The 16,195-nt window shown below is 45.5% G+C and overlaps 1 protein-coding gene across 1 annotated transcript in view; it reads right to left on the reverse strand.

The window, feature by feature from the left end:
• Positions 1-16,195, reverse strand: part of sema6ba (sema domain, transmembrane domain (TM), and cytoplasmic domain, (semaphorin) 6Ba) — a 95,752-nt gene that overhangs the window by 14,898 nt on the left and 64,659 nt on the right. The window contains exons 8-15 of the mRNA XM_063220428.1: positions 14,119-14,209; positions 13,046-13,165; positions 11,133-11,221; positions 10,654-10,871; positions 5,493-5,624; positions 4,289-4,438; positions 3,743-3,922; positions 1,224-1,364 (exon numbers count right to left, since the gene is read on the reverse strand). Of these exons, the coding sequence (XP_063076498.1) occupies positions 1,224-1,364; positions 3,743-3,922; positions 4,289-4,438; positions 5,493-5,624; positions 10,654-10,871; positions 11,133-11,221; positions 13,046-13,165; positions 14,119-14,209 (1,121 nt within the window). The remainder of the gene's footprint in view (positions 1-1,223; positions 1,365-3,742; positions 3,923-4,288; positions 4,439-5,492; positions 5,625-10,653; positions 10,872-11,132; positions 11,222-13,045; positions 13,166-14,118; positions 14,210-16,195) is intronic.

The raw sequence follows: 16,195 nt of genomic DNA on the forward strand, positions 1-16,195 counted from the left end.
TTCACATCGTCAACGAATGGATGGAGGGAGACATGTAATGTGCAATCCTGTGTGCAAACGTCCTTCCCTCCACCACTACACTGAAGGGTGGGTCATTTTTGGATCTCCCAACATGACAATAATACACAACATACAGTCAAAGCAACGAAGGAGTGGCTCAATAAGAAGCATATTAAAGTCGTGAAGTGGCCTAGACAGTCTCCAAATATTAACCCTATAGTAATTCTATGGAGAGAGAACTGAACCTCCCATTTACCAAGCTACAGCCACAAACTATTAATGTTTTAGAGATAATGTGCAAAGAAAAATGGGCAAAAATATGTTCTACTATATGCACAAACATTGTCATCAACTAAAAGAAGCATCTGACCTCAGTGCTAGACAACTAGGACTTTGCCACAAAGCACTTTATCTTCTTTAGCTAGAGGGGTCGAATACTTATTGGCCTAAATTAAATACAAATAAATTAAAATATATTATTTTAAGTTATTCTCTGGAATTTCTTTTTGATATTCTGTCTCTTCATGTTTGAATACATATTATCATAAATTTATAGACTGATCATGTCTTTATTAGTGGGCAAACCGGCAAAATCAGCAAGGGATCAAATACATATTGGACTCACTGTACATGAGTGAGGCAGTGCAGTGTGTGGCCAGGCGAATACACAGGCGGCGACAAGATTAAGCGACAGAGAATCACTGGACTGTGCAGCAAGAGCGACACAAGCGATACGAGCGATAGACGCGACAGAGTATGCCCGTTAAAAGCAGAAGGCAAGCTTTCCAACATTCCAATTGGCTGTGGCGAACCTTATCATAGCTAATTTGCATAATATTCGCTCAAGTCCAACAACAAACTGTCGCTCAAGTCGCTCGAATTGTCTAGTTGCCCGAATCGCTTTTGTCCCTTCTATGGCCAGCGACTCCATACAGAGTCAATTACTTCCGTCGCTCGAATCGCACATGTCGCGCCTGGTGTATGTGGGTCAAAGACGTCCAACATGACACTGTCCTTCAGTGCTAACAGATGCTTTTGCTAACTGTAACTGTGATAAACATGAAATTTCCCCCCAAAAAATTGAAAAGTGAATGCATGAAAGCCAAACCAAAAAAATAATTAAAAAAAATCTCTTTTTTTGCATTTACAGTAAGCAAAAGTATCCGTTGCACTGAAGGACATGTTGGACGTCTTTGACCCATTCGTGCCATGAGTGGACTCACTTCATGCAGCGGGAGTGTAGGTGGCAGCGGGCCACAGGCAGCCGCACCAGGCAGGACTGGAAGGCCAGCAGCAGGGTGTGGCTGGGCCGATCCAGGATCAAAGACAACGGCTGCCGAGCCTGGACAGAGTCACCACCACACCTACAGGAGGGGAGAGATGGGCGGAGAGGAGAGACAGAGAGAGAGAGAGAGAGAGAGAGAGAGAGTCGGAGAAAGAGAGAGAGAGAGAGAGGGAGATGAGAGAGAGAGGGAGAGAGAGAGAGAGAGAGAGAGAGAGAGAGGGAGAGACAGAGACAGAGACAGAGACAGAGACTTAAAAAAAAATAAAGACAGATTAACGTGACAAGTTTGGGAGGCTTTTTACATGCTTTCGCAAAGCCTTAAATAGATATGTATGACTATAATACCCACTAAAAGCGGTTGATTGTTTTGTGATTTGTAAGAACCATGACGTGATTCTGGGAATAGCATGTGACCTTTTCACAGGATAAACTCCAGCTGGGTTGTCTTGATTACGGCAGGCATCACTCAAAGCACCCCACACAGCGTTCATACAGTGGCATGTGCTAAAATTACCCACATGCAAAGGATTTGAGGCAATCAGGGAGGCCGACAGGAAGGAAAAGCAGTGGTGTGATTGTTACTGAGAGGTTGCTAGTGTTGCTGTTGGTTGGGTTGGGGTGGCATGACAGCTCTGCCCCACAGAGGCCTGATTAACGAAGGCAGTCAGCGCTGTTCTCTCAACTTTCCAGCGTAAAGTCACTCCCATAAAAGTGGTGCAAAAACACCTGCCGGAGCTGATTAGCTTCTGTTTCGGCTCCTGTGATCCTGCCTGCGGCGAGCTGCCTGCAGCAGAGCTGTCACAGGCTCTGCCATAGCCATACATGTTCCAGCCCCTCCCTCCTTGGCTGACTCTTGATCTTCAACTAAGGGAAATGCAATAGGCTCTTTGATGTGCACAGGGCAGGCCAACACTCACGCTTCAAGTTCTGCTACTGGGTTTTGTTCATATCTTTTTTTTTTCACTTTTAAACCCAGCTGTGGGCTTTTGATTTCCATCTGTTTTTGTACATCAGTCCCCTTTCAAACGAGCTACGGGTTTTAGGAAGTGGTTTGAGGTTGAATACAGGTTGAGATTGTTAATGCATGTACAATGCAATGCAATGCATGTGTTTCTGTGCATGGTCAAACACAAAAAGATGGTTCAGCAAATAATTAATCGCTTTGCTCGCTAAGAGAATGTGACACTTGTCACAACTGAGGCTCCATTAAAACTTCTTACTGTGGATAAGGGGTAATGTATCTTGATCTTTCCTAAAACAACAGACATTTTTCCGATAGAGCTAGCCAAAACTGGCTGAGCGCATTGACATCTGCTTTCACATTGGCCGGCTAAGTAGTTTTGGCTTTCGACTCCAATTCATCCAAAATGGATGCTAAATTGTTCCCCAAAGGTCAACAGTCGCAATCCAGCAGAAAATGAATTCTTTATATTGCCCCTTTTAAGGTCAAGCAGTTGCATTATGCCTTTTATTGCTGCTTTGCCGTTCCACACACAACATGCCTTAAACCCATAAAGGGGTCTTGAGAGGACTCCAGTCGGAAAACGGTTCTGGATCACAGACTAGCAATGGCAATGACCCAGCCATTAACTAAGTGTTATTGCATCCAAGTCAATTAAGCTTGCACAATATTGTTGATGTTATCACATGCTGTGTCACACATCACATTGTTTAGTATTGTGTACTACAAAAGCAGACCGTTCATACTACAAATGCAGAGTATTTATGTTTTATAAAATCACAAAGTCACACACGGCTGTGGCTGGTCAGATGCAAATGAGATCGGTGATCACCTTCCAAAACTTGAGCCTGACAAATCCCTCCTTAATCCCCATGCCCCAGGCCCAGAGCAGCAATATATCTCCTGCTATCAGGGCATGCAGGGCAGGGCTGTCTGAGGTGGGCTCAGGCTGACACTGAGCTAATGGCATCTGATGTCCTCCGTACAGAGGCGATTCTAGGGTCAGATGGGGCCCCAAGCGAAAATGCAAGAGAATGAACAATTGAAGCAAAATTGCCACTACTGTGGTAAAGTGTGGGCTGTTATTCATTATCTAGGGCAGTGATTCTCAAACTTTCTCAGACCGAGGACCACTTTGTCCCACCAAAAATGTTCAGGGACCACCTGTCAACTGAATTGACAGTTGACAAGTGCCAATTCGACATCGCTAAATTTGATGCAGATCACTTCGTTTTTATTTACATTTACAAGCCTGTCTTATTATGGTGAAAATATGACTTCAGACATGTTTAGCTTTGTAATAATGTAACAAATATAGCCTTCTGCTAGTATGTCTTGGAAAAGTAGGAATCCCCTCGCGGACCACCTGAGCTCTGTCGCGGACCACCAGTGGTCCCCGGACCACACTTTGAGAATCACTGATCTAGGGGCTTGGGGGCCCCAAGCGGCTGCCTGCCTGCCTTGCCTGGTGGTAAGATGCGCCCCTGCCTACGTACCTCTCTGGGTTATAGCCCTCAAGCTCCTCCAGGAAGATGTTGCCGTTAGAACCAGCGCTGTCCTTGTTAGGAACAATCAAGAACTTGAGAACGGTTCCCCGTGTAGAGCCGAGGAACACCACGGTCCGGTTCTTGTGAGGCCCGGCCTCTGTGTCAACAACCATGGTGTTCAGCTGGTACCTGCAAACATGGCAACAGAAAGCCTCAGACATTCCACCTCGTGAAATTTTGAATGAACTACTCGGACAATATTGTTCATTTAGGATATCACACAGCTAGTATGGTAGGTGCTGGTCTGCCAGACTTGTGTTTATTCTGGAAAGTTTTTACATGTATCTCTAATCAAATATTTTGCACATTTAACCCCTTAGCGCAGCATTATGGCTCTCTGTAATGTCATAGCAATGTTGTTATGATGCAGTTAGGCATTTTCAGCAAGTGAATAGGGTCGCCGGCGACCCCAGCTGCAGTAAGAGGCTACGTACTTACTTAGTTGTGGTGTGGGGAGGGCAATGACATCAAAGTGTAACATGGAAGAGATCTTACCTGACCATAGTCTTCACAATCCAAGGCCTGTGGCCCAGCAGTGGGATGGCCTCGTCCATGAGGGGGTGTGTCTTAATGAAGGTCAGCACCTCATCAGGGAAGGTGTTGGAGGAACTGAACCTGGAGCCCTGCACCGCACACCCACCAGGCCTGCGGGAGAGCACAGAGGGTCCACACACACAAGCACGCACATGCACACACACACACACACACACGCACACGCACACGCACACGCACACGCACGCGCACGCGCACGCGCACACACACACACACACACACACACACACACACACACGGACACATACATACACACGTGCGTGCACACACACACACACACACACACACACACACACACACACAAACACGCGCCCACGCACACACATGCGCACACACACGTGCGTGCACACACACACACACACACGCACACACACACACACGCACACACACACTCACACGCACAGACGCGCACACACACACACACGCACACACCCACACACGTGTGCGCACACATACACATACACACACACACACACATACACATACACACACACACACACACATGCACACACACACACACACACACACACACACACATACACATACACATACACGCACACACCCACACACGTGCGTGCACACACACACACACACACACACACACACACACACACACACACACACACACACACACACACACACACACACACACACACACACACACACACACACACACACACACACACACACACACACACATACAGGGTTGTAATGTACCCCTAATCAGGGGTCTCAACTGACAGTGAACTGACTCTGAACTAATGCCATTTGACAGCAGGATGGATACCATCGCTCTAATCTCGTGTGTTAAATCTCACGGGTATACGTGTGACAACTGAGCGCCACTGGATATCCTCCTGATGGAATAGATATTGATGTTTGGTCAAAAGAGCTTTTACTCACTTGATTAGAGAGGGATATGAAAAGTCGATTAAAAGAAACCACAGAAGCTTTTATGCTTCTATATCTTTTGTTCAAACCATGACAGATAGGTTTGTGTCCAAACAAAACACCCTCCCTTCATGGACAAGCACCCTTTAGAACTGATACCATGTTATGACCGTCCATGTTAGTATAAATTCAAAGGTTTGTGAATACTGTGTTGTCTGATTGAACATGATTTACAGGGAACAAGAATCTGGTGTACCTTGGTTTGGGTACCAGCTCATCGGGGACAGGTGTCCAGATGGATTCTGGGGACTTCTGCTCCTTGAACCTCCCCTCAAACACCCGCGCCAGCTGCTGCATGTCAAAGGCACACACGGCGGAGCCAGGGATGCTGCAGGGGACGGAGGAACAAACAGACACAATCAGAGCCACGGGATGCTGCAACATTAATGCAACATTGCCCAAACACGTATATATGTACATACATACAAACAGTGCACGCACACATCACGCATGCACGGACGCACGGACGCACACACACACACACACACACACACACACACACACACACACACACACACACACACACACACACACACACACACACACACACACACACACACACACACACACACACACACACACACACACACACACACACACACACACACACACAAAGATGTAATACACAATATAACCTCAAATTTCTGTGAAATAACAAAAAAGGTCAAATATCATGAAATTATGTATTTAAAAATAAAATGAAAAATAATATATTATAAAACTGCGTGATATCATTTCAAATGTCAGCTGTCCAGATAGCATCACTCTGCGAGCACCGCGTTTGCCTGGAATAATAATTAAGCAATTAGTTCTTGTCTTCTGACACATTCTGCAATCATTCTCATCATCAATTATATGTTTAGGATTTTCGAACAATTCACAAACATTTGACGGAAACATGCATTCATAAAATGTCACTCTGGCATTTAATCATCCTTCAGAAGCCTTCAGCGGTCTCATCTTAGCCAGGAATTGCCTTCCACCCCAAAAAACCCATCACATCTCCTGCCAGCCCCTTGTGATAAGCCAGACGCCTGCCCATTGTGCTGCCCTGGCTCCCCAGAGAGGGCGAGTCTCCGGCAGCCAACCCCTATCCCCCTCTGCCTGACAGCGGGGAAAGGTCATGTGCTTCTCCCTCGTTTCTGCAGAGTGGTTGCCTGGGGAGTATGATATGATGGCTCTCCTTCTGGGGTGTTTTTGGAGGAAAGGAGGGCGTCTTTAGTTGCAGCGCAGGTGGAAGAGGAGGTGCAAGGGGCTGCAGGCCGTGGCCAGCAGACTCCCCATATCTAGCTTGCCTAAGGTAGAAAGATATGCCTAGCCAGATATTTAAAAAATATATATTTTTAGGTTTTTTTTTAAATTTCTGACAGGACAGTGGAGCAGAGACAGGAAATTAGTGGGGAGAGAGAAACGGGGAAGGATCGGCAAAAGATCTAGACCGGAATCAAACCCGGGTTGCTGGTACAGCGACCCAGTGCCCCACCGTTAGGCCATAGCAGGGCCTGCCTCGTCAGATCTTGCTCCACCTCACACACTGTCAGCGTGCTCCACCTCAACAGCCCCTGAGAAGACCAGGAGTGTACAGGTACATCGAGCATCACAAAACACAAGGCTCGGCCCTGCCGTGGCCTAACGGTAGGGCACTGGGTTACTACGCCGGCGACCCGGGTTCGATTCCGGCCCGGGTCATTTGCCGATCCTTCCCCGTCTCTCTCTCCCCACTCATTTCCTGTCTCTCCTCCACTGTCCTGTCAAGAATAAAGGTATAAAAGCCCTAAAAAACAAAAAAAACACAGGGCCCATGTCAATTTCACTGCAGAAATGGGTCACAAGGCAACCAATCCTGAAATCCTTCCTCTGGAGGGAGTTTTTGCTGCTCCACTTTCCACGGCCTCTGATTCTGCTGACCAGATGCTCTTCAGCTCCTTGAGTAGCAGAGAGTTTCAAAGGCCTCATTACCCAGTCTCTCCCCAGGTGTGCCTCTCCTGAGATGGGCAGGCTCTGTTCAGAGGCAGGGGCAGTATGTAGCCACGGCACGCGGTATGTCGCAGAGAGTGTGTGGCGTGATCTGGAGCACGGCCAGGACCTCCAGGCTCTTTGAGCTGCATACACAGATTGGACTGCCAGACCACAGCGGGCACATTCAGAGCAGGCACTGACAGGTTTTTAATGCCGGAGAATGGTGGGTGAGAGGGATTTGGGGGATTACACGCTAAAGCTCTCTCTCTCTTTTCTTGCTCCAGCGTTACATTTCTTATTGCTCGCTTCTCTCTCCATCCCTCTCTCTCAGTCTGACTGGTCTTTTTACCTTGCTTTCTCTCCAACTGAGTTTCTCCCTCTTGGTTGGTTCTCTTCAGATCGCTATTTCTGTCCCTCTCTCAGTGGTGTTTACAGATTTCTACCGGCTTAATTGAAATGTCTCTAATGTGCAGTTTGCTGGCAGTAAGCCCACTTGAAACAATACGTGCGATTCTTCAGATTTGTCATCATTATGTCTACTGGACGATTTCCTTCCTCATGTGGCAGATCAGAGACAGTGATGAAGGACGGCTGGAGAAACAGACAAGTGTTTGCGCACCTGGTTTATCGCGTGCAGCTGCACTGAGCACAATACGGAGCATAAAATGAGAACAATGTCTCGCGCCATAAATCACTTGGCTTCAAATGACATGACAAGGAAGCACAGTAAAGATGCTATGCAGCACCCTCTAGTATTATTTCATGTTATTGATAACTCTCAGGCTCATTCAGGGCAAGGGGCATCATTTTGGAGGCTGTTGTTGTTTTTTTCTGTGTCCCTCGCCTCTCCCTTTCCTTCCCTGTAGTCCTTCCGCCCCTCCCTCCCTCCCTTCAGCTCTCGGTCTGGCACGCTCGGCCCCTCATCACCTGCAGCCACTCACATTAATTACTCGTTGGCATGGTGCCCACGTTATGTCACGCTCCAATGGGCACAAAGGTGCCACAGCCAAAAACAGAATCACACGAGGAGGGGAAGTCAAAGACTCTTTTATAGTGTCAGAGCAGTGAGAGTGAGAGTGAAAATGAGCCGGGCGAGCGGGGCAGAACACACCACTGTTGTGGAACGGAGTTACATTGAAAAACCACATGAAAAAAAGTCCCCTTTCCATGAAAGACAACCCTGGTATTAAAAACATATTTCATAAAATATATTGAATGAATTGCAACATTAGATGATACACACTCATTCTCTTCTCCTTTCTCCATCTTTCTGTCTCACCCTATTCAGAGACTGATTGAGATAGATGCAAATAAAAGAGTGCTTCCGTGTGTTCCTGGAGAGTGACTATGCGGCAATCCTGACTCCACTATCCACTTAAGCTGATTTCATTTATTACAGACACTCACATAGGCCTCTTTTTGAATAAACGATGGTGTGACTACATGCCGCACAAAACATTTATCTCTACGAGGGCTTTCAGTAATAATCCAGTCATTCTCTGCCTGCTGTGTGCTTGGGGCTTCCCAGCTATCTCTCCCATGGCCCTGCTACAGGGGGGCTCTTCTCTATTTGTGTACAGCCAGGGAAGCCGATGGGGGGGTCTGCTGTCCCAGGTCCAGGAAGAGAAGTGACCCAGAACTGGGTTCTCATTACACATGTATTTGTTTGGGAGGCCTTTCAGATGACTTTGTCTCAGGCCCGGCCAAAGCTGTCAGCGCACAGCCCTGTGTGCAGCGTTTGTAAGCTCCCTAGTAGCTTACTTAGATAATGCTGTGGCAAGTCCAGGAAAACACCCCCCTTGGGTTTAACAAGTAATATTGTTGTTGTGCTGTATTCTTATTTGAAGCATTAATCTCACAAAAAGCACAAGAGGCCTTCGGGTATCCAGAGAACACTGCTAAAAGAGATGGTGTTGTTGTGGGGTTCCATTTTGTGGTGGTGACACCAAAGGTTCTCCTTGACTTAATATTGCTCACGGGTGCAGGCACAGTGATGGACTCCAGATGATTAAATGGGCATAAATCTGGCCGGCCGAGGGACCAGAACTCTGCACTGTCCTTGAGTGATATACCCTGTCAGTGTTATTTTTACTGTCACACACTCTTTCTCACTAACACACTTTTCTCTCTGACTCCATTTCTCTCTTCCTCTGTCTCTTCCCCTCCCTCACTTACTGAGTGGCATATTATTATGGCTGGCATTTACACGGGCTGCCCTCTCCTGACATAAATTTCCCAGTTTCATTTGCATCAGGAACTTATTGCAATCACATTAGGCACTTATCTGCATTCAACACACACACACGCGCAAACACACAAACACACACACAGACACACAGACACAGACAGACACAGACACAGACACACACACACACACACACACACACACACACACACACACACACACACACACACACACACACACACACACACACACACACACACACACACACACACACACACACACACCAGCCTCTCTCTCCCCTTGGCCTGCCTGTCGCTGCTGCAGAGGACTCCAAGTGTGTGTGTGTGTTTGTGTGTGTGTGTGTGTGTGTGTGTGTGTGTGTGTGTGTGTGTGTGTGTGTGTGTGTGTGTGTGTGTGTGTGTGTGTGTGTGTGTCTGTGTGTGTCTGTGTGTGTTTGTCTCTGTGTTTGTGTGTGTGTGTGTTTGTATAATTTATTATCACACACACACACACACACACACACACACACACACACACACACACACACACACACACACACACACACACACACACACACACACACACACACACACACACACACACACACACACACACACACACACAGAACAGAAGCCTACATTTTGACCATGGCTGAGATATAAATATTTATCTGCTTCAATTCCTCTTTCATTTTTTCCTTGCATATTCGCCTCCATTTGTTGCCCGTGATGGAGTATGTCTATGAGTCAGCCAGTGTGTGTATGAATTTTTGTGTTTGACTGTGAGTGATTCGTTTCAAATATTGCATTTCTTGGTGTATCTGTCTGTCTGTCTGTCTGTCTGTCTGTCTGTCTCCATAGCCCAGGGGTCCCCAACCTTTCTCGGTCTGAGGGCTACTCGAGGGCTACCAAAGGCTACTCGAGAGCTACTAAGAGCTACCCGAGGGCTACCTGTTTGTTCAAAATCCTCTACCGATGTCTTGACATCATTCCCAAATTACACTATGATTGAATGATAATTTGCTTATAGGTCATAAAGAAATAATCTCATATCTAAATTAAGAAGAACATTAACTGTGACTAAAATCTTGTAGTCGTCACTGTTTACTGACATCCTTGGTGGGCACATCAGAAGCTCCTGGAGGGCTACCTGGCGCCCGCGGGCACCACGTTGGTGACGCCTGCCATAGCCTGTCCTTCATCTTATACAGTACCTGTTGGCTGGAGTGGAGAAGACCCCAAGAATGACATCTCGTCCGTTCAGGTTGAGGATGGGGCTCGTAGCCTGGAGCAGGTTGAAGTAGAAGTGTGAGTCGCCAGGGATGGAGCAATTCAGGCGTGCCTTGAGGAAGGACGTCCACTGTTTCTCCAGCACCCGTTGGGAGCCGCCCAGATCGCCTTTACACACACGGGCAACCCGTGACACCATCACCTGCACACATGTGAACACAAAGGACGAAAGAGAAGCAGAATGAAAAAAAAAATACCCTAGGTATACACAGATACAAACAAACAATAAAGAAAAAAAGGAAGGAGACAAACACTATATATAGAGGAAATACAGAGACAAAGAGATGGACTGGACTAAATAATGGTAGTGAGTTGTTATTAGCAAATGCTATTATCAAAATGTATTATAACTCATTGTCCTTTATGTAACGATAACAGTGAGAGTGTGTGTGCGCCGTCTGACCTTCTCCAGGTAATTAAACTCCATGGCCATCTCCCTGAAGAAGAAGTAGATATGAGGACCCCACTCCACTGCACTCACAAAATAGGGCTCTGGAAAAATGATGAACAACATACGCTTTATGAGGTGCCAAGATATGGACAAGATATACATACAAATGTTCTAATCACCAAGGCCATCAAAACACCAACAGACAGAAGACTAACGAGGTGCTTACGCAGTACATCGTGGCCATCATTCTACCAAAGGCTAACTTCTGACCCCTATGCTAAATAGAGACACATTCACATGCATACCAACACACAGAGATGCACGCACGCATGCACAAATGGACGCACGGCCGCACGCACGCACACTTTTATTTACATCGACAGGACAGCTGTCAATATGGGCATGTGTACGTGTGCAGATATCTTGCATAGACAGTAGATGGACAATTGATTGACAGTAAAAAGCTGCAGAACGTGTAGTCCTGTATTCTGTCAGCAAGCACAGAACAGGCAGATGCACTAAGGAACACCACTAAGCCACTGCACTGCATACAAATAAAGACATAGACAGCTACATTCTCTCCTACTCACATCAATACAACGTGAATGACTAAGGCCCAACTATGGTACACTCACAATGCATATCCACTAGGGTTGCACTGTATATCGAAAATGTATCGAAATCGCGATATCAAGAGTGGTGATATGCGTATCGCGAAAAGGACTTAATTATCGCTAACAAGTAAAACATTTCTGTGCAGTCCAATCACCCGCTGAATATCAACAAATGCGCAAGAAGCCCGCCATGACCAAAGCCAAACTGACCGACAAATTGCCGACAAGAAAAACACTTGGCTATATTTCTAAATATTGTTTAAATATCGTTATCGAGGTATTGCATGCTGTATATCGCATATCAATTTTTTCTGGTATCGTACAGCCCTAATATCCACATTCAGTACATTCACACAGTCACAAAGAGACACTGCAACATTGCATTGCATCACTCTAACGGCATGCTTCATGGGCCTACCCGCACACTGACAGTGACAAGCCCACTTAAATTCAGTATGGCGATTGAGCTGTCAGAGAGCGAGGCTGACCTAGCACTGACTCTACTGAAACAGAGTGGCAACTCCACAGTGAGACTCAGATTGACACACACTGTCTGTAAGATCACTAAGGATGTAAAACCTCAGGCCAAGATAACAAAGATGGCACTGGTAAGTAAGATGTGCTGGGTCTCAAATGGTGCACTTGTGCACTTCAGTGCTCTTGTTTCAGTGCGCATGGTGGATTTATTAGGCACTGAAACATTGTGCTGCCCGAAGTGCACAAGTGCACCAGCTGAGACACAGCTATGGGCTCTGTTACGTTTGGTTCCATGGTAGTTGACATGGAATCCAACAGATCTAACCCCATTTCAACAATGCCTTAATAACGTTTTTTTATCAATGAAATTGTTTACATAACAGACAGATCAGACACAGAATATTTTTTTCACCGCACTGACTTCTCATTTTTTCCCCACATTGAAACATGATCATTTTAACATCATAGCTGGTTGCATATCCTATTACAGTAATTTAAGTACAAATTCATAAAGTAGTTTAAATTGGCAATTCATCCTATGTCCAACATGATAGGCTTAAATTACAATGTGATTCTGTTTTCAAACCTGACAAGGTACGTCTGTTAAATTTCCCAAAGGGATTTTCAGATCCCTACCACCTGTCAAGTTACTATACTGGTTTCAGATTGTCCCACACTGAAGAGGAGAGTAGAGAGCAGTGCTCTAAACTGATGCACACCCTTAGGGTCCATGTCCAAAATGCCCCATAACCACAAAACAACAACAATATATCAATGTATGTTTGAGGTGAAATGTGACTGTATCACGAGTAAGCATCCCGATGCTGTGCACACCTCTGAACCATTTGGAGTCGTGCTTGACGGTGCGCAGAGCTGGGCTGTCCCCCAGGCTGCGGTAGATCACCGCATCGATGGCCAGGAAGTCTGTCACCGTGCCAGTGAAGAGATTTCCTTCTGACAGACACATCACACACACACACACACACACACATTGACACATATAAGGAGTTCATACTTTTAGTTTCTAGAGGATCTTTAACATCATTACACACATGAAAATACTGTAAAACAATTCCAGCGCAAACAATGCAAGCAAATTGGCCAAAAGCAAAATGCTGAAGTGAAAAGAGTGAATTCAGTGCTGTCAAAACAAATTGTGCCACAAACCTGTGTACACTGTCCATACACTACTAAGGCATACAGCTTTCTCACAAGATTTCAACATGTATCTGGGTAATTATTACCTCCGCCAAGGAGGTAATGTTTTCGGGTCGCGTTGGTTTGTCCGTCCGTCCGTCTGTCTGTCTGTCTGTCTGTCTGTCTGTCTGTCTGTCTGTCTGTCTGTTTGTTTGTTTGTCTGTCAGCAGCATAACTCAAAAACCAATCAACTGATTTGGACAAAACTTTGTGGGTTTGTTGATAATGACCCAAGGAACAAGTGATTCAATTCTGGTGGTGATCCGGATCACGAACCGGAACCAGGACTTTTCAAAAGATTCTTCCCCATCTAGCACCCCCTAGTGACCAGAAATTGAATTGCGGGGACTCCACAAAAACAAGGCAGAGAGACTTAGGGTGTAACATAGTCAAATGTATCAAGTAGTTTCCTTGGCGGAGGTCTGCGTTCTCTGAGTGCTTCTAGTTCCTGATTGTTTCAAATGAAATATATCTGATATAGACCTTTGTTGTACGTATACACACTGCTTCGTTAATTGATGTCTTTGACTGACTGAGGTTTTTATATTCAGTGTTAATAAAGCCACTGTGGAAATGTACTATGAGCTACGGACACCTTTTGTACTTAACAATAAGCTGTGGTGTCTCCACAGGTAAGCCTATTACACCTGTAGGATGCCATCTCCTGTGAGTGGGAGTTCATAAGGGTGGGTTGTGTGGCTACTGCTCACCTGCGAACACGGCCACATTGGCATGTTTGGGGTCATATGGGCAGCGCGCCATCCCACTAATGGGCTCCCCCACCAGCTCCAGTGTGTCCCGCTAAAACACACACACACACACACACACACACACACACACACACACACACACACACACACACACACACACACACACACACACACACGCACACATGCGCGCGCACACACACACACACACACACACACACACACACACACACACACACACACACACACACACACGCGCACGTACACACACACACGAACACGAACACGCACACACACACACACACACACACACACACACACACACACACACACACACACACACACACACACACACACACACACACACACACACACACACACACAAAAACACACGCACACACGCACACACACCCAAACGGGGGTGGGGGAAGATAACATATATAAACACCTCACCAGACACAACATTGACACATACTAAATAAAGGGAACTAAGCACACAAAGACCCCTAAGAAGCGACACATTATACACAGAATACATTTCAGCACGCATCAGCTCCTCGCCATGCAGCTTAAATAAACACTGAAAGACAGCGAGAAATGTTTCATTTTGGTCTCTTTGGCTTCGCATCAGTAGCATCTTATTTTGAGTAATTCATACGCTTGGTAGCTGACAGGTCGAAAATGTACACATTTTGCTCCTGTCAGGTCATTTTAATGAAGCAGCTAAAATTAGGCTACTCTGAGCATCCTCGGCACAATCACAAATAAACGTAGTACACATGGTACTGTCAAATGCTTGCACTCTCTGAAGTAAAAACAAAGATGTCTAGGTAAAATATGAGTAATGTAGGCCCAACCCCAACAGAGTAAAGACCCATTCACACAGTAAATCAGCAGTGAATAAAGCAGCAGTGAAGCAGTCTATAACACACTTGGAGAGTCAATTTAACATTCTAGAGTGTATTCCAGAGAACACTCGAACACTGCACTCGAATGTTTTACTGTGCATGCCCTATAAGTGGCATGCATCCACTAACCGTCATATGTATTTTGACACAAAATAGAGGAGCTTAATTTATTTATGTAACAGATCAAAACAGATTTAAAACAATTGGGAAAAAAGCACCATAGCCTACAAATATTGACGAATAGATTGTATGAACAGAAATACACACATGATTGACCAAAGGCAGGGTATGAATGTGGCTTATGGTGCATTCTTTTGAAACTCGATTGTCGGAAACTCCGGCTTCCGCCTCGGAAAAGTATAATAGAAAGGGTACTCAAATCGGGGTTCCGAAACACAAACTCGGAGCACTTCGGTGTACTCCAAGTTCGATTAACATCAGTGTTTTCAGACATTTGTATTGTCCCCAGCTGTTGCAATAGAACGCATTTACAACGGTTATCGGGAGAACAACCTCGTGGGTCTACCGACAGCCGAGTTTCAAATGAGCCATTAATGCAGCATCAGTTATGGGATACTGCCTACAGAGTGGAGGGGGTTTGAATCACTTGGAGCGGGATACAACACGCACAATCCACTTAACTGTTCGTTATCCATCATTTTGCTTGTACCAATCATGTCTATACCAAAGTATTAAATACAAAACATTTTATTAAGTAAAACATTTCATGTATTTTGCAAAACTACTCTACACTTCATCGCTTGTTTGAAAATGCAGTTTGATACCCGCATGATGTGCTCTGGTGTGTCCCCAATGATGTGTTATAACTCACTCAGTTCACTGAAATTTCTTGCAACTTTGTGATGACGCAAGTAAAATTAATATTGATGAAAGGGATGGTGGTTGATTCTGAAAATGTGAAAGGTTTAGCAAAACATCATTGGCTGTTATCTGTGTGTTTTGGCTGCGTGAAATATTGTGACTGTTTTCTGTTGTTGCTGTGTTCGTAGTTTTCCACCAAAACACACTGAATACATTTCACACCTCAATTCCTACAGTACAGTAAGCTAGAAGTCACAATGAAAGATGTAGTTCTTTCATATTTGTTTAATGACACAACACAGAACTACTGTCACGCAGTACACATCTCGTACTTGTACTTCTACAGTACT

This window comes from Engraulis encrasicolus, chromosome 16, assembly GCF_034702125.1.
Source record: "Engraulis encrasicolus isolate BLACKSEA-1 chromosome 16, IST_EnEncr_1.0, whole genome shotgun sequence".
NCBI classification, from domain to species: Eukaryota; Metazoa; Chordata; class Actinopteri; order Clupeiformes; family Engraulidae; genus Engraulis; species Engraulis encrasicolus.